The sequence below is a fragment of the Histoplasma capsulatum genome, genomic scaffold (assembly GCF_000149585.1).
Source record: "Histoplasma capsulatum NAm1 scaffold_12 genomic scaffold, whole genome shotgun sequence".
NCBI classification, from domain to species: Eukaryota; Fungi; Ascomycota; class Eurotiomycetes; order Onygenales; family Ajellomycetaceae; genus Histoplasma; species Histoplasma mississippiense.
In genome coordinates this window covers 473,489-493,373 of record NW_001813971.1, presented here as the reverse complement: position 1 = coordinate 493,373, position 19,885 = coordinate 473,489, and the positions used below count along the sequence as shown (strand labels likewise).

Genomic DNA, 19,885 nt, shown 5'->3' with positions numbered 1-19,885 from the left:
ACTTGGATTTCTAATTATTTTTGATTTGAGAGATTGGATTTAAAAACACGAAATCCTTGATATGTCCCATAGCCCGCTAAAAAGAAACCTTAAGTAGAAAAAACAACCCATGAAAAGAGACGTGCTCATCAAATAAAATTTATGCCCCAATTTTTATGTGTTTAGTTCATTTGCTTGATAAGAGCATTAATGTTCTCCTCACGGTTACCGACATCACCACCTTCAACGTAGTGCTTGAACTTGCGGGATCTGAAACCACCAGTGGGGTTGGAGAGTTTGAAGGGCCACAGGAAGTTGGAGGCCTGCTTGAAGTTGGGGCCGACCGTGTAGATCTCATGAATCAGATCCTCCATGCAAACGATGCCGTACTTTCCAAGGTTTTCCTCAATGATCTGATTGTCGGTGAGGGGAATACGCTGCTTGTTGACCTTTCCATATCCACGTTTGTAGATGAGTTCGCGGACACTTTTCAGGTTAGGATAACCGTAGGCAATGTAGGGGTTGACGATAGTAAGCATCTCCTGAGTGGCTTTGGTAAGACGGACGAAGACGCCGTTGTTGATCTGGAGGAGCCGAAGAAGCTGCAAAATCTTGCGGGGCTTGGGGGCAATCTTGTTGATACTGTGGTGGCCAAGTTAACTACTGGTTGGATACTAAGCAGTCCTCGGGTTGATATGGCGGGCTTACCCCTTGATACGGACAACGAAGACGAGCTTGTGTTCAGCGGGTACTTCGAAGTTGCCCTGCTGCTTGGCTAAACGTGCAAGACGGATCTTCTCGCGCTCGGCATCGCGGTACTCTTTGACGTACGACTCCGCGCGCTTGAAGATAACAGCACGCTTCTCCTTGTTGGCCTGTTGCAGAAACCCAAAGTTAGCACGAAAAATACCAAAGAAGTGGCTCTGGTAAGTGTTGCTGACTAAAGAGACGGATTCAGCCCCGAAAGATGGTTAACAAATCGACAACATCGACCGCTAGGTCTAGTCGCGAAGATTGGTATTTATCATCATATAAGTCCCATTTCCCTCGAACACACACAAAAAACAAAGAAAGATAAATAAATAAAAATATAGAATAAGGAATGTTGGTAGGGTTAAGAGGAGAAAACTCCTCAAGAACATACCTTTTTCCGCTTGATGAGCTCCGCGTTGGCCGCAGCTCTAGCCTGCTCCTGGCTCTTGCGCTTCTTCAGAAGCGTCTCAGGCACGAGGATTTGGTCCTTGGTTGGTACGGAGCTGATTTCCCAAAACAATTGGATTCAAGGTCAGTATAGTCTGTCCAGGACAAAAAGTACTTGGAATGAACCTCGTCGAGTGGAAGAACTGCAGCATATAGCGCCACATTCTCGGACTGAAGCTGTTGGGAAAGAAGAAAAACTCGACGGAATGTATTTGATCAGTGAGATACAGAGCTTGCGGGGGTTTTCAAACGCTATTACTACTAACTCCAGCGTCCGTCACACCTCGCAGAGTGAAGACATGGTGCTTTCGCAAATAGTTCCCCAGTCTGAAAATTTCTCATCTGACAAAACCCAAAGCCAATGGCTCCGGAAAAAATTGCTAGCCTAGCATTCATTCTCGCGATAGTTCCTCCGAGCAGGAAATAATATTTTGAGGTTGAGTAGCGGGGGCTAGCAATTGTTTTCAGGGAGAAGGCCGAGCCTTCAACCCCAATATCCCGACACACATTCTACCTCTATCGCCCGGTCAATTTGAAACGGAAGAGGTAAGGAAAGGCGTCAGGATTTGATCGAGCTGGCGCTGAGCATCAAAAACGCAGGGCAATTTTGACGTCTGGCGTCTCCAGCGAGAAGGACGAACTATATCTGAGCCTGCACACACGCACACGAATATCAGCGGAAAGGAAATGGGAGGGAAGCATACGTAGCCATGTCGAAGGAGGGACGTTTGTCGTCTGTTGGCGATTGGATTTGTCGTACCGATGGAGTCTGTCGAGGTTCAAAAAAGCGACAAAGCAGAGTTTGTGTGGGTGCGCATGTTTACGCTAGTAGATATTAAGTTAGTGCCACTCCCAGCAACTGAAGATTAGGGCTATTATGTCATCCTCTATAACGTCCCGTCTATCGCTCGAGAAGGTGCACGTAGGTCCAACACCAACGGCTATCTATTCTATATATCCTGTTCAAACAAAACATATGTCTACCCGTCGCGGCGTCGGCCTTGGAGCCTTCGTAAACCGCAACCAGTCAGCACAGTCATACGCCACCCACGGTGCCAACCTCCGCACCACCCACCTTACCTCCCTCCAGAATCAACTCTCCGTTTTCCAATCTCTTCTCCATTCCTTTGCCCTTGAGCACGCCTCAACCATTAAATCGAATCCGACCTTCCGCGCTGAGTTTGCGCGCATGTGTCATGCTATCGGGGTCGATCCTTTGGCAGCTAGCAACGTAAAGGGCAAAGGGAAGAAGGGTATTAGCATACCTGGTTTGGGTGAAGGGGGTAGTTTTTGGACTCAGATACTAGGCGGTGATGTGACTGATTTCTATTTTGAAGTTGCTGTGCGTGTTGTGGAACTTTGTCGAGAAACCAGGGGGGAGAACGGTGGACTTATTGGAGTTGAGGAATGCAGGGCGCGGGTGGGGAGGGGTAAGGCGATTGGCGGGGGTCTAGAGGTTTCTGAGTGAGTTTTAATCTTTTCTTGTAATCCATTCATTACCACTTAACGTTTGTGAAAGACTACGGTGAGCGTTGGGGGGGCTTGCAAATAGTATATATTCACATTGTATTGACTTGGACGGGGACCAGAGACGACATCCTTCGCGCAGTCAAGTCTCTCGAACCCCTTGGATCAGGATTCGCAATTATAAAAGTTGGCAGCAAACAATTCATCCGCTCAATACCCAAGGAGCTCAATACAGACCAAGCCACAGTACTTGAAGTGATTCAGATTCTTGGTTTCGTTACCGTCTCGATGCTGCAGCTTAATTTGAACTGGGAAAAGGCGAGGTCGCAAACCGTCATTGACGACCTTTTGGCTGATAGCTTGGTTTGGGTTGATACTCAGGGCGCGGAGAAAGAATATTGGTCGCCTCAGAATTTGCTTGATGATGGCGATTGAATTAAGCCGTGTCATGTGCACACGTTAGAACCGTCTTGCAAACAAAGACACTCAAACGCTGGAGGTCCTTTTGCTGTTTTCTCTAAACCCCCGGGAATATAACGGTCGACGATGGAGGGTGAACTTTAGCTTGATAGGGGATGGAGCATCAAAATCTGCTGCGAAAGTCTGCTACCGCGACCACGGCCCGTTTTCGAGGCAGTTGGGTTCACGCAAGAGGGCGGAGCGGCATGGTAATCGCACTTGTGCGTTTGGCGGCGATAACAGCCTCCCCCAACATCATTCAACAGGGGAACTAGGGCGCTTACGGGTGGAGGGGGAAGGAGGGGAATCGGTACCTACTCAGACGAAGACCAGGTATTATTTTCTCTGTTGAAACATGTACGAGATAGAGAATACACGATCTTCTATTTGCGGATATACAGTTTTCTCTACAAATGTGTTTATCTTATCCAATGAAACGGGGAGGCCGGTGCAGCCAGGCATCTTGTTGATTTTTAGTAAACCTAGAAACAATAGCAGTCAATTTACGCTGGAAGATACAAGATTAGTGGCCAATAAGCGTAGCCGCTACTCAACTTTAACCAAACACTTATGAATCCCTTGTAGGCTTTCCCGATGAAGCTCTGGAGCCCGATAGCGGTCTGCTCAGCAACAAAACATAGGCAAAACGCCTGCCTAGAATATCTAGGTTTAGAATTGACCACATAAACTCGACTCTATTTTATTTTTTGAAGCTACAGCACACAGCTAAACGAAAGCAAAAAGTAGTAGCCACCGTTGTAACGACATCAATATAAAATGAAAAATTAAAATCCGCAACGGAATAAGAGTCCAAGTGAAAGAAACATCAAAGGCATAGACGGGAAGAAAAAAATTGAAAAAAAAATTGAACATCGAAAATAATGGACATAGTCATATTCGTATAAATTGAAAAGTGGAAACCGAGCTGAAGGGAAAAAGAAAAGAAAAGAAAAACAAGCTATGCTTTGATCGCTCCTCCCAAAGCTCCACCACCGAATTGTTGCCCGCCGGGTCTCCGTGGCAATCCACCACCAGAACCTCCTCCACGACCAGCACCACCACGTCCACCGCGACCACCACTTCTTGCACCACGACCACCATGTCCCGAATCGCGCTGGAACGCATTGGCCATGCCCTGCGTCCGCTGTTCAAGGGTTTTCTCATTAGCCTCAAGCAGCGACATGGACTTGTCCGCCAACGTAACTATCTGGTTCTGAAGTCTGGACAGCTCAACGCCCTTGCGGAAGATGATAGCGTCATTGACCTGGTCGAGGGCGGCGGCCAGCTCTTCGTGCGATATCATACGGCTGACAATAGCGGCGATCTTCTTGGGTGACAGGTCGAACATGTCTGCGAGAGTGGAGATGGAGAGGGAGTCGTAGTACGGGGCGTAGGTGAAGAGGTAAGTACGCAGCCCCTCTTCCTGGATCTGCTCGCCGAGCATTGTCTTTATTTTTTCCGGTTGCGCCATCAGGTCCCAGATCTTGATGGAGTTTAGGGTTGCTGCGGCCTTCTTCCAATCGCCTGCAGCGAGCGCTTTGGCGCTCATGATGACACCGTCGCGAGTGTTTTCGGGTGGTCCATTAAAAACTTGGCGCTCGTTGTAGTCGAGCATGCGTCGGAAGGTCTTGGAGATGATGCGCCGCTTCAATTCGGGGGACGAGGAGGTTTGCGCCATCAGGGGAACTTCGAGGAACATGCTTGACGTGAGGTAGATGCACTCGAGCAGTTCCAGGTTGATGTGCATGTGGAAGGGAAGTTGGCGTTGGCGTTCGAGTTTCTCTTGTTCCGGGGATACGGACGAATAGCGCTGCATGATGATACCTTGAGCCAACAACTCCTTTTGTCTGCCACTGCCACAGACTTCGGAAAGAGTGTTTTGCGCTTCGTAGATTAGTCCTGCGCGGAACGCACAGAGACCGATCTGCACAAGTGTTCGGTTAAAGAGGATTTGGGTGCTGACATCAAAGTTGGAAATGTTTTCTGTGAGATGAGACATGAGCATTAGATCGCGGGCACGGTGGTATTGATCGTGGAGTGCAAGAAAGTATATCTGACACAACATAGCCCTGGCGCGGATAATACCATCGCTATGCGCGAAGAGGTAGTTGCAGAGAGTTTGAACAAGTGCAGGAACATCGGTGGTGCCGTTCTTGCGGGGAGTGATGTTCGAGTCAAGCTTCGCTGGGAGTGTTGTCCAAGTGTTCTCTTCAAGGATATTGACAACTTGAGATGGTTTGAAGTAAACATGCTCCAAGCGCCTCATCAACACTCTGTTCACGCTCTCTTGGCGGGCTTCAGTCTTCTCGGCCTTGTTCAGTATTTCAACGTAGAGCAACGTCCGTACAATATTGTTATACAGTGATTGCTCATCGCTGAGTCTTTCGATATATTCTGCGGTATGAGGATCGATGTGCTGAAGCGATCGAGTAAGTTCATCATCTAGCCGCTCCACGAAAGATACAACACTTCCAGGTACTTTGAGGGTTTCGCCAGGAGCAAGCTGAGGCTGTTTCTCATCATCTTCCCACTCTTCTGCACCTTCAGTGACAATGAACTCGGGGTGCTCTTCAAGGGTAGAAATCAGCGTTTCCAGTTCTTGTACGGCGAGTTTCCATTGTTCTGTGCTCATGTAGTTTGCGGTAGAGGAGGAGGTAAGATCGAATCGAGTAGAGATGAGAGTCAGCAGAACGCGGATGGACTGATACGGAGTCGTGGCAACCTCTTGTAACCTTTCCATAATTTTGATCTGCTCAAGACGGTCGGTGTTCTTCTTTCCTCTCGACTCGACGATAAGCCGTAGGTGCTTGAGGATGCTCTCGGGAGTATACTGCAACGTCCTTCCGCCGCGGCCAACAATCGCAAAACCCTCTTCATCACCACCCAACAGATCCTCCGGCCGTAAGGCGCGAGGTTTATCCTTCTTCTCAACAACCTCTTCTTCCTCTTCCTCAACCATGTAATCCTTCTTGTTCGCACGATATTTATCGATCTCCACAGCATATTCCTTGTTATTCTTTTTGATACGCTGTTTAACGGCATTAAAACCCTTAGCATTACTTGCGTTCATTTTCTTGGTCGATGATTTCTGCTCCGTGATGGTCTCGTTCATAAAATCCTCAAGATCGGCGATTGCTTTGATATAGATCTTAGGCGTAGATCCCGACTGAGCGATTTTCACAATCTGCCGATTAAGCTTATCGAACTCTGTTCGCACAGAAAAACGAAATTACATCATCCAAGTCAGCCCTTTGGTCCAAGCGTTTTATCATCGCAGACACCTGTTCCCGTTGCGGACTTTGATTCTAAGAGATAAACACGAAGGAAAAAGGAAATAAAAGGGGAACATACCGGTCGAAATTACCGCCCAATCGTTGATCTTCTCCGCATTCTCAATCAGCCGAATCGTCTGCTCGAGCTCCTCTAACCTCTTGTCCTTCGCACTCTTTACAATCGTAACTCGATCGTCATCGTCACTTTCGTCACTGTCATCTCCAGCAGCGCCAGCATCATGCTTGAAGAACTTGGAGGCACCACCTTCTCCTCCATCGGAGTCGCTGCTGCTCTCCTCATCCGAGGACTCTTCTTCGCTGGACGACTCCTCATCATCATCGGAAAGGTCTTGTCCCTCCTCGCGATCGCTGTAGAGTTCCTCCTCGTCCGAGGAGCTGCTGTCGCTATCGCTTCCGCCTCCGTGGAAAAATCGCGACATGGTTGGGAGCTTGCTCTCTTTCTCCTGTTTTGTCTCCTCGGTCAGTTGGGCTTGGGATTCTCGGGCCTTGTAACACTTGAGTCAGAGTATTACTTCGTAGTAAAGCGACTATAGACACGCGGAGAAGAAGAAGGTTAAGAAGGAGCAGAAGGGACTTCTATTTTCTCGCAGTCCTTGAAAGGTGTAGTTAGATTGAGCTGGCAGGCTGGCCTGGCTACAGAAATTTGCTGTGAAGGTTTGACTGACGATAATTTTAAGCGAGAGTCGCTAAACTTCATTCGGACAAGCGTTTTCCCAGGAAGGAGAATGCTTGCTCGACGAATTAAACGTCTTCTACCATAAATTGACATGGAGGAAGCTGGAAAACTATCCAACAATAATAGTGAGAACTATGAGGGTGAGTCACATATACAGAGAATAAATTTCTCGGAAATTACACCAAATATATTAATTTAGTGTAATTGCATAACAAAGGAAACGAAAGTTGGAAAGTGGAAGGTAAAAAGACAAGAGGTCAAATAGATCGAAAGAACACAGACTAGGTATGTTTATATATATATATCCCTCCCACTGATAGAAGAAAAGAAAGGAAAAGAAATCCCAACACGCCAACGCTATGCCCAAGGGAAAAAACAAATCAAAAAATCATGAATTCAAAGGAGTATGTGGGGAAAAAGGAAATAATAGCCCAAAAGTTGAAGGAGGGGAGGACGGGGGAAAGGAGAGAGGAAATTAGCAAATATAAAATTTAGGGAGCAATATAAGAGCAACAAAAGAGGGAGACAACCAGGGATATTAAACAACACGAATTAAGGGGCTGGTTGAGGGTCTTTTGAAAAAGCTTGACTGTCCAAAATATTCACAAATAGCGTGAGAGGCACAAGCAGAGAAGAGGCAGAGAGTTAGTTACCAGATGAGGGAAATGAAATCATCAACATCCACAAATTCGTAACCTTTATCCCCACATCCACCACACCCCCAAAGCCCGCTCGGAAGGTTTTCATCCGTATATGAGAGACAAAGAAAAGGAGAAGAAATAGCAACAAAATATAGAGGGGAAAGGCCAAGTTCCCGTTTTGTTCCGAAAGGCGTTAAAAAAACAAATCTCCGATTCCCCAAATTCAGCGTCATACCAATAATAGTTCCCTGGCTCGTGTCGGCGTAAGAAATAATCTTTTCCCCACCCCGACTTCCGCTTGAGCATTCGCATTTGCTCCAGCAAGAGCCTAAAAGAGATGAAGACCCTTGTTCTGTCCAAAAATGGGAGACCCCTTTTAACGATAATTCAAATTTATTTAAACCAGGGGTGAAAGTGGGAGCGAGAATAGGAGTCGCATTACTGCATTTCATATCTTTTTCAATGCAGGACGTCAGGAGTGCTGCAACATATAGATCTAGACAACAAGAGTCAGTCAAAGGTTGTAAACCGGGTTGAATGTTAGCGATTCCGCCGACCCGCCTCCTCCGCATTTGTTCCAGGAAACGATATTGCTCAGAGAAGCATGCAATACCGCGGGGGCAAATCGGAAGCGATCATATCGTCATCATATGCACACACGTACATATATATAATATATATATGTATTTATATTCAGGTGTATGTTTGTGTGTGGAATTATTCCGGCCCACCAATTCTTTCGTCGGCTCAATGCCACTGATTCTGGCTCATAAAGTTATCGCCCATTGCTCCATCTTCAAGTGTCCGGATGAAATCCCTATTATTGCGTCCATGGGTCCCAGTCCCACTAGCTCCAGTCCGGCTCCCCCTCCGGCGTCCAGCAGCGGCAGTAGAAGTATCAGCATAACCATCAGCTGGTGGTGGGTAGTATGCAGGGCTTGGCTGTAATCGAATTGGCGCGTTCGGATCAAGGTGGCTTGCGACTCGTTGGATCGACTGAGGTATCCCGCCTTGCTGTTGGTCCATAGTAGATGCTCGCTGCCGCCCAGCTCGAGTTGTAGCTTGAGCATAAAGACTTTGGGAAGCTGCAAATTGCTGCTGAGGCATATGGCTGGCTTGCTGTTGCATTATCGGCATTTGATGGCCGTATGCACCCGGCTGGGAAGGGTATGGTGGTGGTGCGCCTTGTTGATGAGGATTGTACATGTTGTTGTAAACCGGTGGGGGTTGTCCATGTGCGGATGGAGTGTAATGGTTATTCATCTGGAGAGCATACGACTGTGCTGCGGATTGAGCCTGAGCTTGCGCCTGAGCGGCACGTTGCTTACTGGCAGCTTCCGCTTGTTGTTGTTGCTGTACACCAGGCGCAATGGTCTTGTTCAACGCTGAGGACTTGAGGTTCATTGGGGGTACGAAAGGTTGGGTATATTTTTGTTGAGTGATGAAAGGGTGGAGTTTTGCTTGTTGTGGCGACCATCTCTCAAGAGGATTGATGTTCAAAAGACCTCGAACGAAATCAATAAATGCGACGCGGTTATTCATTTCTATCAAATGTGAGCAAAGATAGATAATTAAAGTGATAACTTCATCGAATAAATGTTGGGATAAGCTTACCTCGATCGATCTCCGCCTGCTTCATATTCTTTCTTGGCATCGAGTAACTACGAATGATTTCCGGTAGTGTCGTTGCCTGGAAATACTTTTTGCTTGGCTGCTCTTTCGTGTTGTGTTCGCGAGAGTACTGTTCCATGCTCTTAAGTCTGTAAGTTCGACGGCCAAACTCATCTTGCGTTTTCTCAAAAAATTCTCCTGATTGTTTGCCCATTTCAAGCATCCAATTCGGAGGCATTCCTAGCATTTCGGTGATCCGGGACACTTGGTTGTATTCAGAAGAACCAGGAAATAATGGAAGGCCCAGGAAAAGCTCAACAACAATACAACCCAAAGACCACATGTCAATGGCCGACGAATAGCTAGAGCAAGTTAGCATAGGTCGAAAATTGTTTCAGAAAAAGCTGCTACGTACGGTAGACCTAAGAGAACTTCGGGCGAGCGGTAAAATCTGGACTGGATGTACGTGTAAACAGTTTGTCTCTCGTCACATGCTGATCCGAAATCGATAATTTTTATTATCGGACTTTCGAGGCTGTTCGAGGAAAGGAAGAGAAGTCAGTAAATAGGGTGTGTAGAAATGGTTTGATGTGATGGGATGTACCTACTTTTTCAGCAGAATATTTTCAGGTTTTAGATCGCAATGTATTAGGCGGGCCTTATTTAAGAGCGACAGACCATTGAGTAATTGTTGTGCGAATACACGCACAAGGGTAGTGCTGAGGCCGCGGAATTGATTCTGTTTGATCAGTTCGTACAAATTCACACTGAGCAACTCAAAGACTAAACAAAGATGTTGTCGATGGATAAAGGTATCCCTTAGGCGGAGCAAGTGATGATCATCGTTTTTGTCAAGTTTGCTGTTGATCTAGACCGGATATGATGTTAACAATGTTTTCAACAGTGTGACGAGGGTGCTGGACATACCAGATCCAAAACCGACACCTCCATCATACTTTGATTGAAGTAGGCAGTTCTATTTTTGACAACTTTGACCGCCACAACCTCCTGAGTTTTTAGGTTTTGACATTTCACAACTTGGCCGAACGTCCCTTGACCTAAAACATCCAGAATAAGGTACCGATTCCTTGGAGAACGTTAGTACATGCTCCACACTTGCAACTACAGCCTCCACTCTACATGGTGGAGAAAATGGAGACAAGGATGGCCATACTTATGATTTGCTTCCTCACTTCCGAGAATATCGTTGACATACAGAATATAGTCGCTGTCATCGTTATCATAACCATCGTTTTTGACGCCTTTACTTGGTTTTGTAAGCACGCGGCGAGGATTCCTCGAAGACTCATACTTGAACGATGGATTACATATTCGATAAGTCGACGGTAAGTGCGTAGTCAAGGCTTGCAAGGGCTACCGAAAGTGTTAGTCTTGGAGGATCTTGGTTTTGGGAATAGACTTTACAAGGCAAGGAATGAGATAACGTACACTGATGAATCCACCTTCGGGATTAGCACGTCGAAATGCAGGTTGGGCATTTATCCTTGGTTTCAGCTCCTGTGTCGATTTGACCTTCACGAACTTGGGTACCGGCCCCCTCTGGTGTTGTTGCTGTGGCAGTAGGATATTATGCAGTGGTGCTTGGCCTCTAGGTTTTACGCCCTGTCCAAAGGCCGGGTTGGTCTGAGGAGCTGTAGAATGGGGATAGAACTGGTCCGGACCCATTTCCGCAGGCTGTAGATTAGGCAAACGGGGTTGCTGACGGGAGGTGCCACCGGTTGCTGCTTTTACAATGCCATAAGTACATAACTTAATTGAAACAAGAAGAAAGAAAAACAATAGGTGTCAAGAGGAGAGCCACCTACATGGCGAAGATTGGTAGTTCTGAGGCGGCGAGGAATATGTATTGGCTCTCGTAGGTGACGGCCGAGAGCTCGATGACCCAGCTGGAGGAAAAGTGTATGGGTTATGAGAGGTATTGGGACTAGCGGTGTAAGACTGGGTAGGAGAAATAACGTTCATGGGAGAATATCTGCGCGCAGCCGTGGATTCTTCACTCGATAGAAACTGTGACGAGCCACGTTGATGACTCGGTTTGGCAGCGTATTTCGCACGGTTATAAGGATCGGCGTCTTCCATGGTGACATCCTGATCTGTGAACTCGCCAGCGAGAGGGGTTGGAGACGAGGTCATGGATACCGTCTTCGACATCGAATTACCAGATGGCACTTTGGGCACTGTTCCTGGAGTCTGATATGGTTCGTACGTGTATCCCATAGGAGCTTGATTTTGCTGCTGGTGCTGATGCTGCTGGGGTTGTCCTCCACTACCAGCACTTGTAGCCGGGTATTTCTGTGTTTGTGGGGGATGATCCCCAAGACCATTGTTAAACTGACCTGGACGGCCAGAAGTGGCATCAGCATAGGCCTGCCACTGCGGGTCCATGATGAAATAACTCGCGAAACTGAGCTGCGATTTGGGGAATTTCACAACCCAGAAGCGGTGGACGAGGGAATCAGTGTGGACACTGCTGAGATCGGTCGTTGTGGAGTTTCTGATGGCTGTGCTTTGATGTCAATGATAGTCGAAGCGAACACATCGCAGCACCGCAACAAGTAGGTCAGCGGATGGAGGTAAAAGCAAGCACGTACTGGCAAAGCAAACGATAGAAAGCTGCTTGACGCAACAGCAAGAGAGTGGATGCTAGGTAGAATATACAGCGCAACGGTTCATGTTCGGTTGACTGTTGGGTTGGGCGTTGGGCTGAACTGATAGTAGAGTCGCAATTGGTTCGCAGTCATCACCCAAGATCCATGCAGAAGGCGAGTAACCCCAACGTTCGAAGGAAAAAATCGATCCTTAGTGGGTCTAAGGAAAGGTGGGGGAGATGAAGATAACTGTATATCTCGTGGGCAAGGGGCGAGGAGCGAGAAATGGCAACGATGGTGTGTCGTTTGCAGGAGAGGCGCAGGAGATAGAGAGGGAGGGGAAGTCAGGCAACCCGAAACCGCACCTCAGCAACTCGATGAACAAGTTCTCAAGACACAATCGACCACCGGCACAGAGACAGGCGACGGGGGATTGGCTGGGCGAGGGTAGAAGGGATGGGGTTGACGAAGTAAGAGAGTTGTGGTGAGGGATGGTGGGAGGGAAGATGAGGAAGCCAAGCCAAGAGCGGCGGCGAGCGAGAACTGGAAGGATCACCGCCCGCTGCTGATTGATGTTATTTTCCAACTACTCCGTAGTTACTCAAGAAACGTTATGCAAGCCTTGACGCTGCAGAGTATAAATATCTTTGACAGAATGCAAAAGGAGTGAGATGAACAATCCTCTTATTCCTCTTCCATTATTTCAAATTACTTTGTTAATTCCATTCATGTGAGGCAGTATACGCAGCGTACAGCACATGCTTCTTACTTCATGCACCACATGCGGATAGCATTATTGTCCCAAGGTTACGCAACAATGCTTCTGCTGAAGAGGTGAAGAAAGAGGAGAGTTGGAAAAGGTCATCCATCCCGCAATGTGTTTTCCTACTATATCTACATGGTTGCCCAAGACAGCCGAAGTAGGAGGCTTAGATCTTTGTGCCTCCACATCAAGAATGGGAGTATAAGACTATGGCCTCAAAATTGCGCAGAAGAAAAAGTGAGAGCATGCCCATCTGTGCGAGTTTTAGTATGAAGGTGAAACCGGCAAGCCAGACTCACCCATTTGCATCCGCATATTTCGGGGTTTAAGTGGGCATTGTTGTTTGCATTTGAAGGGGGGAAGGGTGAAATGGCCAAGGGACATGTGCATCAACTTCAGGGTTAGATGGTTTTTACGCAGACCGCTTTTAAATTCTCGCTCGGAAATGCTCAATGGCCCATCGCCTGTGGGCTCATTCCTACTGGTTGTACGGAAGTAGTTTGTCGTCAGATAATTTCTAATCAAGGAGGTTACTATATCAGATCTGCCACCAGCCTCCTCTTCCTATCACTCCTTTCAGAACATGCACAGATGAAACGGCTGTTGTATATCATATTTTCATATGGAGTACTCTTACTCTTATTGCTGGCAAAATAAGAAAGATAGTACATTTCCACATCATGTTCAAGACTCTCCACCATCTGACTGGGATTAGTCCAGCCTCTTTTTGAGGCTTCTCGGTTGCCCTTTCATGAATCGAATCGCTGTTTGCCACTGTGACCAGAACAGCCAAACTCCCTTGAGATAGTCTTCAATCCATATTCCGCTCTGATCTTGTTGTCCCTCCCGCCAAACTGCCATGCGAGTTCCAGAACTTGGTGACTAACAAAGTTCGGACCATGAAGAGTCTTGGCATAAATCTCGCGCCAAGAATGCGGCTCTTGCCCTGTCGAGTCATCGGCTCTGAACACGGGAAGACCACCGCAGCGTTACCCGGGTATGACGAGCTGAGGACGGAACCAGACTGGTAATCGGTCGGAGGACCGGGTGCGACTGTTATTCTTCATGGTCTTTGCAGCCTGCTAGGATGTGCTAAGACGTGAAGCGTATGTTGGATGCCTGCTCGAAATTGAACTTTACCCAGGCTGAGCCAGCGATGTCGAGATGAAGAACTGACAACATTTTTGTGGTCTCTTCCATAGTAATCTACTCACTTTGCCTTCCTTTCCGAAGAAAACTCGTAAACGCCTTGGCCGCTCTCATCTAGATATCACGGACGTTATTGAGCAAAAAATTGGCTAGATACACGCGGATGGCGCAGAAGCGGTCACACTTAAATCCCCTTCCAATATCTATATAGATGCCTCTGCAGTTTGGAGCCTCTTGAGCAAAGAAGCCTATCTCATAATATGGACCAAAGCCAGAATGCAGACACGCAAGGCGTGGCGCATGCGGTCGAAGACACCCAAGCTAGTGGCCAGGAAGAAGAGCACGATGTAAAGCCATCCATACCGGAAACCTCTCAGTCGACTGTGGTTCCTGATGCGGAAGAAAGCCGATTGAGAGAGCTCCAGGCGGACGTTCGAAACCAAGATGATTTGGAAAGAGATATCGGCCGCCAGGTACGTGCTGTTCCATTACATTACATATTGTTTAATTTCTATGAGCATATCGATTCAAATGGAAGAACCATTCTCACCTTTTGATAACCCGAATCAGGCGGACAAGCTTCTCATCGAGCAAGCGGATGAAAGGGACCACAAAAGGCTGGAACGTACACTTCTAGAGAAATCGTATGTGAAGCTGTCCCCTCGCCACCCACTACATGCCATACCTCGAACATTGCAACTGACAATGGCGATCTTGATTATTACAGGAAATTAGAATCGCAAATCTTGAGATTACACCAGCGACTCTCCCAACCGGTAGGTACAGCCGTGCGGGTTCGCACAACTGCAGAGATAGAGAACCTAGAATCACGGATATCATCACTCGACGCCGATGCCGGGCAGATCCAACAACGTATCGATGAGAGGCACCAAGCTCTCGAGGAGGCGGGCCAGGTGTCTGGGTCCGGAAGACTGCCAAATGAGTCTCGAAGAGATTATCTGATACGGACGGGCAAAATCACACCGTTCTCGAAAATGGGAGGAGGGTTTGGGGGCTCCAGCACAGCCACACTAACGGAAGCCTTGATCGATGCGGAGGATGAACGAGAGCAGGAGCTTGCGTTGCAAGAATCAGCGTCTTATCGCGAACCTTCCCATCGCAACCTGCAGCGTCCAGGATTCGATTACGATGAGACGAGAGCGGAAAGTGATTCCCCTGATCTCTCCCTCTCGCGTCCGCAGAAGCGTCGGAAAAGAGTATCGCATGCCCAGTTGAGTGCTGAAAGGGGCGACGAGGGTGTGGGCGTATCTCATCCTTCATCAAGACTATCAACCCCGACGTCTGATGCGGAATATGTTGACTCTGGAGTCTTCTTCGGGTCCGGAGAAGAAAGCTTATCGGATGAGTGGGATTTAGCCTCTGACACATCACGGGGGAAATCACGAAAGAGGCGGCCTAAAAAATCCAGAAAGAAGGCCGCAGAGAAGGTCGCAGAGGATTTCGAGGGTGTGGATGACGGCGATGAGATGGTTTATCAATCTCGACTGGAAGATTGGGTACATAGGAGGTCGGCAGCACGGAAGCGTACCCCGAATGAGGGTGATACTCAAACTGCGGATGCGGCTGATTCGACGCGTGGGGCCATTGAAGGGGACAGTACCCTTGTGGAAGATGAGAAGGAATGGTTCCTGCCTCATCCAAAAGTCCCTGACAAAGTGATAGATGGTGGTTTTCGTATCCCGGGAGATATCTATCCATATTTATTCGACTATCAGAAAACGGGAGTCCAATGGCTTTGGGAGCTCTACCAACAGAAGGTAGGGGGAATAATCGGTGATGAAATGGGCCTTGGTAAAACAATCCAAGTCATTGCCTTCCTGGCTGGGCTGCACCATAGCAAGAAGTTGACCAAGTCTGTCATTGTTGTCTGCCCCCCAACCGTCATGAAACAGTGGGTAAACGAATTTCATCGATGGTGGGCCCCGTTCCGAGTGTCAATTTTACACAGTTCAGGGAGTGGTATGGTGAATTTACGAAGCGAGAGCTTTGCGGATGCACGTCTGGAATCCCAGCTATGGGAGCCAGATCAGCCTCGCAGACTCCCAAAGGAACAAAAGGCGGCGAAACGGATTTTAAAACGGGTCCTGGAGGAAGGACATGTGCTTGTGACCACTTATTCCGGGTTGCAAACCTACCGTTCCCTGTTAATTCCAGTTGATTGGGGCTGCGCGATTCTTGACGAGGGACACAAGATCCGGAATCCAGACACGGCTATTACGATCCACTGCAAGGAATTACGCACCGCACATCGCCTCATTCTCTCCGGAACGCCCATGCAGAACAACCTAACTGAGCTTTGGTCGTTGTTTGACTTCGCCTTCCCCATGCGACTGGGCACGCTGGTCAATTTCCGTAACCAGTTCGAATTTCCAATTCGTACGGGGGGGTATGCCAATGCATCAAATCTGCAGGTGCAAACTGCGGCCAAATGCGCAGAAACGCTCAAAGATGCCATCAGCCCTTATCTGCTTCAGCGGTTTAAGATTGACGTCGCTGCCGACCTTCCCAAGAAGAGCGAACAGGTGCTCTTCTGTAAATTGACGAAATTGCAAAGATCGGCGTACGAAGCGTTTTTGGGATCTAATGAGATGTCATCGATCCTCCGAGGTCGCCGAGAGGCTCTGTACGGCATTGACATGCTCCGCAAGATTTGCAATCACCCTGATCTCCCTGAGCACAAGGTGTTATCTAAAAAGCCAAGCTATAACTACGGAAGTGCCTCCAAGTCCGGAAAAATGCAGGTCGTCAAGTCGTTATTGGAGCTGTGGAGGGATACAGGTCACAAAACTCTCCTATTCACTCAACATCGAATCATGCTAGACATTCTTGAACGATTCATAATATCGATGGGTGGGTTCAAATACCAAAGGATGGACGGAAACACGCCGATTAAATTTCGGCAAAAAATGGTCGATGAGTTTAATAATAATCCAGATATACATGTTTTCCTCCTGACCACCAAAGTTGGTGGTCTCGGGGTGAATTTGACCGGGGCGGATCGGGTGATCATCTATGACCCGGACTGGAACCCTTCGACTGATGTCCAAGCCCGCGAGAGAGCTTGGAGATTGGGCCAAAAACGGGAGGTCACCATATACAGGCTTATGACAGCGGGGACCATTGAAGAGAAAATCTACCATCGCCAAATCTTCAAGCAGTTCTTGACCAATAAGATCCTGAAGGACCCAAAACAGCGGCAGACGTTCCAGATGAGTGATTTGCACGATCTGTTTACCCTTGGGAACGATGGGCGGACGGAGACGGAGACGATCGAGTTGTTCAAAAACGTGGAGGTCACGTTTCAAGAATCTAAGGGCGCTCAAATCGCAAGCCCCGAAGGTACAACAAACCCAGCCGCGGAAGCAAGCGTTACCGGCCCAGACCGTGAAGAACAAGAAAAGATTAGCCGCGTCACAGGCGTGTCTTCCCTGGAACGTTTCCACGAGGCTCCCGAAACTCCAAATGCTTCCAAAACCGATGGCGCAAGAGCGCCCAACTCAGAAGCGCGATTGATGGAAGGCATATTTGCCCGATCCGGTGTGCACTCCGCGCTCGAGCACGAGCAGATCATCAATGGCAAACGAGTCATAAAGGCAGACCCTAAAATCATCGAGGCCGAGGCTAAAAAAGTAGCAGCTGAGGCCGCCAGGGAGCTTCTCAGGGCAGGGGAACTTGCCAAATCCATCCCGGTTGGCACACCTACCTGGACCGGCCAGTTCGGCGTCGCAGGAAGGCCCGAGGACACGATGCAGCCGCCGCGTGGAACCGTTGCGTCTCCACTCCCATTCGGGCGCGGCAGCGCCATACGCAGAGCCACCGGCGGCCCGTCGTCTGCCAGCCTCCTTGCCAATCTCACGAATCGCACCGTCGGAGATGGTGGGAGCGGCTGGAGCAACAGCAGCCATGCATCAGGCACCAACACCCCTCGTTCTGGTAGTACCCCGGGAGGCGCAATCGACGGCGGTAGCCATCTCGGAAGCAGTGGCGGTAGCAGTAGCAGTCAACCGCGCGGCAAGGACTTTCTGAAGATGATCCGCGATTATATCATGGCGCAGGGAGGGTCGGTGCGCACGCAGAATCTCATCGATCATTTTAATCGGTTCTGCGACACGCCGCGCGCAACGATGGAATTCAAGGAGATGCTGCGGACCATTGCTGTTTTGGAGAAGACCGGGGGGAGGGCGAGGGGAAAGTGGGTGCTTCGACCGGAGTATGCGACGGGACATGATCCTACGGGATTTTTGTAAATAATAGCATCCGACTACAACATATATACCATGAACTCTAGTTGCGGGAAGCCATTTAATCTTCTTGTCTGACATGGGAGGAGAGGGTGTAACGATAACCAACCAGATCGTCTAGAACCTGATTTAGCAGCCAAAAAATACAGTTAGTTAACTAGTTACTTTCCAGGTTGTTTATATGATAAGCACCTTAATTTTTAATGTTTACATAGCACAGCAACGCGCCAGCGATCGGAACAACGAACCAAACACGCGAAAACAGCAGCGGCGACAAATGATAGAAGCTGATATCTGATATGCAAAGCCCCCATGCACTCTCCGGGGGCACCGCCATTGCAGTGCCAGCAGCAGCTCGCGATGGATGCCCAAAGGCGCCTTTGACTGAAGCCAACAAATATCCCAGCCAGGGGGGTCTGTCTCACCCGCCTCATCACGTGATGCCCGCCTTGTCACACCACCCATGTCTGGATTTGTGAGCTTCAATGCTCCTGGAGGCCTGCTGTGTCCAGGTCTGTTTATTTGTTTGATTGTTTTTTGGTTTTTGGAAATTGGAAATTGGAAATAAGAGGAGGTATTCGAGCTTGCTTTTCCTTTGTCTTTTTCCTTTCCATTCCCAAGCCCCCGGGCCCCAGCTCCCCCAGCTCCAAAAATATCCCTTAACCAAACCAGTTAAAAAAGCTAGTTAAACCAAACGAGAGCTGGCTGGAACCCCGTGCAGGGATTACGTAAGGCGCCCCTCGATCTCGATCCGGCCTTGTTTCTCCCGCGTAAGACAACGACAAATCCTTCCCTTCCATCCCTGCTCCACGCCTTGCAGTCTTCCTTCGCTCCTCCACGCCCGCCATCCTCCTCCTCGTCCTCTCGCTATCCAGCACCGTCGTCTCTCGCTAACCGTCGATTCGAGTTCTGTGCTTCTGGCCGTTTGGATATGAACAGCGTCTCCCTCTCGCCACTGTTGCTCTATCTTTAAACGCTGCACTGCTGGGCCACTCCATTCGCTATTTTTTTCTCCGCCTACCTTGTCTTTTCTTCTTCTTTTTTTTCCCTTTTTAACTCTTTTTTTGGAGCGAGAGTGGAACCATCTCTTCTTCCCTTCTTCCCGGTTGGAGCCTTTGAGAATATTATCTTTTTAATACACTTCTCATGCCCGCTGACGCCTGAATTTTTTTTTGACCTCAACAACAAAAGCATCCACACTCGCTTCGAGCTGCCAACACAAATCGTCTCGTTCGCTTATCCTCCTCCTCCTCCTCCCGCTGATTCGAAACGCCCGTTTTCCTCTCTAAGAATCGAATGAAAGAAGAGAAGGGAGAATAAAAACAAGGCACGCAACAGGATGTTTACCGCTGCCACTGGATTCTGACGACTCATCGATTTACTCTGCTTCGGATAACGAACGTCCTCACGCGATTGTTTCAAGAAGAAGTCTTTTTCACACCTCTTCTTTTTCTCTTCTTCTTCTTCTTCTTCTTGGTTTTGGTTTTGGTTTATTGTTTGGGATATTAGGTTGCTGGACGGGACGATACATCCTTGTTTTTTTTTTTTTTTTTTTCCTTCTTTTTTTTCCCCTTCCTTCGGTCGGGTCTGCATTTGTTGAGTTGGCTTTTCGGTGTTCTAGAAAGGCTCCAAGCGCTCAAGTCAATATGCGGACCGTCAGCCACATCTTCATTCTTTGTTCGTTTATTCTGCTGGTGTCGTATGTGGGAGCCTCGCAGGGGGATGGTAGACACGGTGTCGCACAGCCAATTGGCTTAGCACGGCGGCAAGATCATG

The 19,885-nt window shown here is 48.4% G+C and overlaps 6 protein-coding genes across 6 annotated transcripts in view; 3 read left to right on the top strand and 3 right to left on the bottom strand.

The window, feature by feature from the left end:
* Positions 1 to 161: 161 nt before the first annotated feature.
* HCAG_08706 (60S ribosomal protein L7) lies at positions 162 to 1,891 on the bottom strand (the record flags this gene model as incomplete). The annotated part of the gene is made up of 4 exons (XM_001536335.1): positions 162 to 621; positions 688 to 854; positions 1,124 to 1,235; positions 1,884 to 1,891. The coding sequence occupies 4 exons, from the start codon at positions 1,889 to 1,891 to the stop codon at positions 162 to 164; spliced, it is 747 nt and encodes a 248-aa protein (XP_001536385.1).
* A 264-nt stretch (positions 1,892 to 2,155) lies between these two features.
* On the top strand, positions 2,156 to 3,081 carry HCAG_08705 (conserved hypothetical protein; the record flags this gene model as incomplete). The annotated part of the gene is made up of 2 exons (XM_001536334.1): positions 2,156 to 2,643; positions 2,769 to 3,081. 2 exons carry the CDS (start codon positions 2,156 to 2,158, stop codon positions 3,079 to 3,081), a joined length of 801 nt encoding a protein of 266 aa, XP_001536384.1.
* A 982-nt stretch (positions 3,082 to 4,063) lies between these two features.
* Positions 4,064 to 6,817, bottom strand: HCAG_08704 (conserved hypothetical protein; the record flags this gene model as incomplete). Its single annotated transcript, XM_001536333.1, has 2 exons — positions 4,064 to 6,312; positions 6,457 to 6,817. The coding sequence occupies 2 exons, from the start codon at positions 6,815 to 6,817 to the stop codon at positions 4,064 to 4,066; spliced, it is 2,610 nt and encodes an 869-aa protein (XP_001536383.1).
* A 1,645-nt stretch (positions 6,818 to 8,462) lies between these two features.
* Positions 8,463 to 11,732, bottom strand: HCAG_08703 (hypothetical protein; the record flags this gene model as incomplete). The annotated part of the gene is made up of 8 exons (XM_001536332.1): positions 8,463 to 9,259; positions 9,330 to 9,688; positions 9,742 to 9,861; positions 9,935 to 10,194; positions 10,254 to 10,384; positions 10,520 to 10,700; positions 10,776 to 11,071; positions 11,153 to 11,732. The coding sequence occupies 8 exons, from the start codon at positions 11,730 to 11,732 to the stop codon at positions 8,463 to 8,465; spliced, it is 2,724 nt and encodes a 907-aa protein (XP_001536382.1).
* Positions 11,733 to 14,107: 2,375 nt separating this feature from the next.
* On the top strand, positions 14,108 to 18,115 carry HCAG_08702 (DNA repair and recombination protein RAD26; the record flags this gene model as incomplete). Its single annotated transcript, XM_001536331.1, has 3 exons — positions 14,108 to 14,320; positions 14,418 to 14,491; positions 14,575 to 18,115. 3 exons carry the CDS (start codon positions 14,108 to 14,110, stop codon positions 18,113 to 18,115), a joined length of 3,828 nt encoding a protein of 1,275 aa, XP_001536381.1.
* A 1,640-nt stretch (positions 18,116 to 19,755) lies between these two features.
* Positions 19,756 to 19,885, top strand: part of HCAG_08701 (predicted protein) — a gene marked incomplete at both ends in the record, with an annotated part of 1,122 nt that continues 992 nt past the window's right edge. Inside the window, one exon of the mRNA XM_001536330.1 lies at positions 19,756 to 19,885. Coding sequence (XP_001536380.1) covers positions 19,756 to 19,885 — 130 coding nt within the window.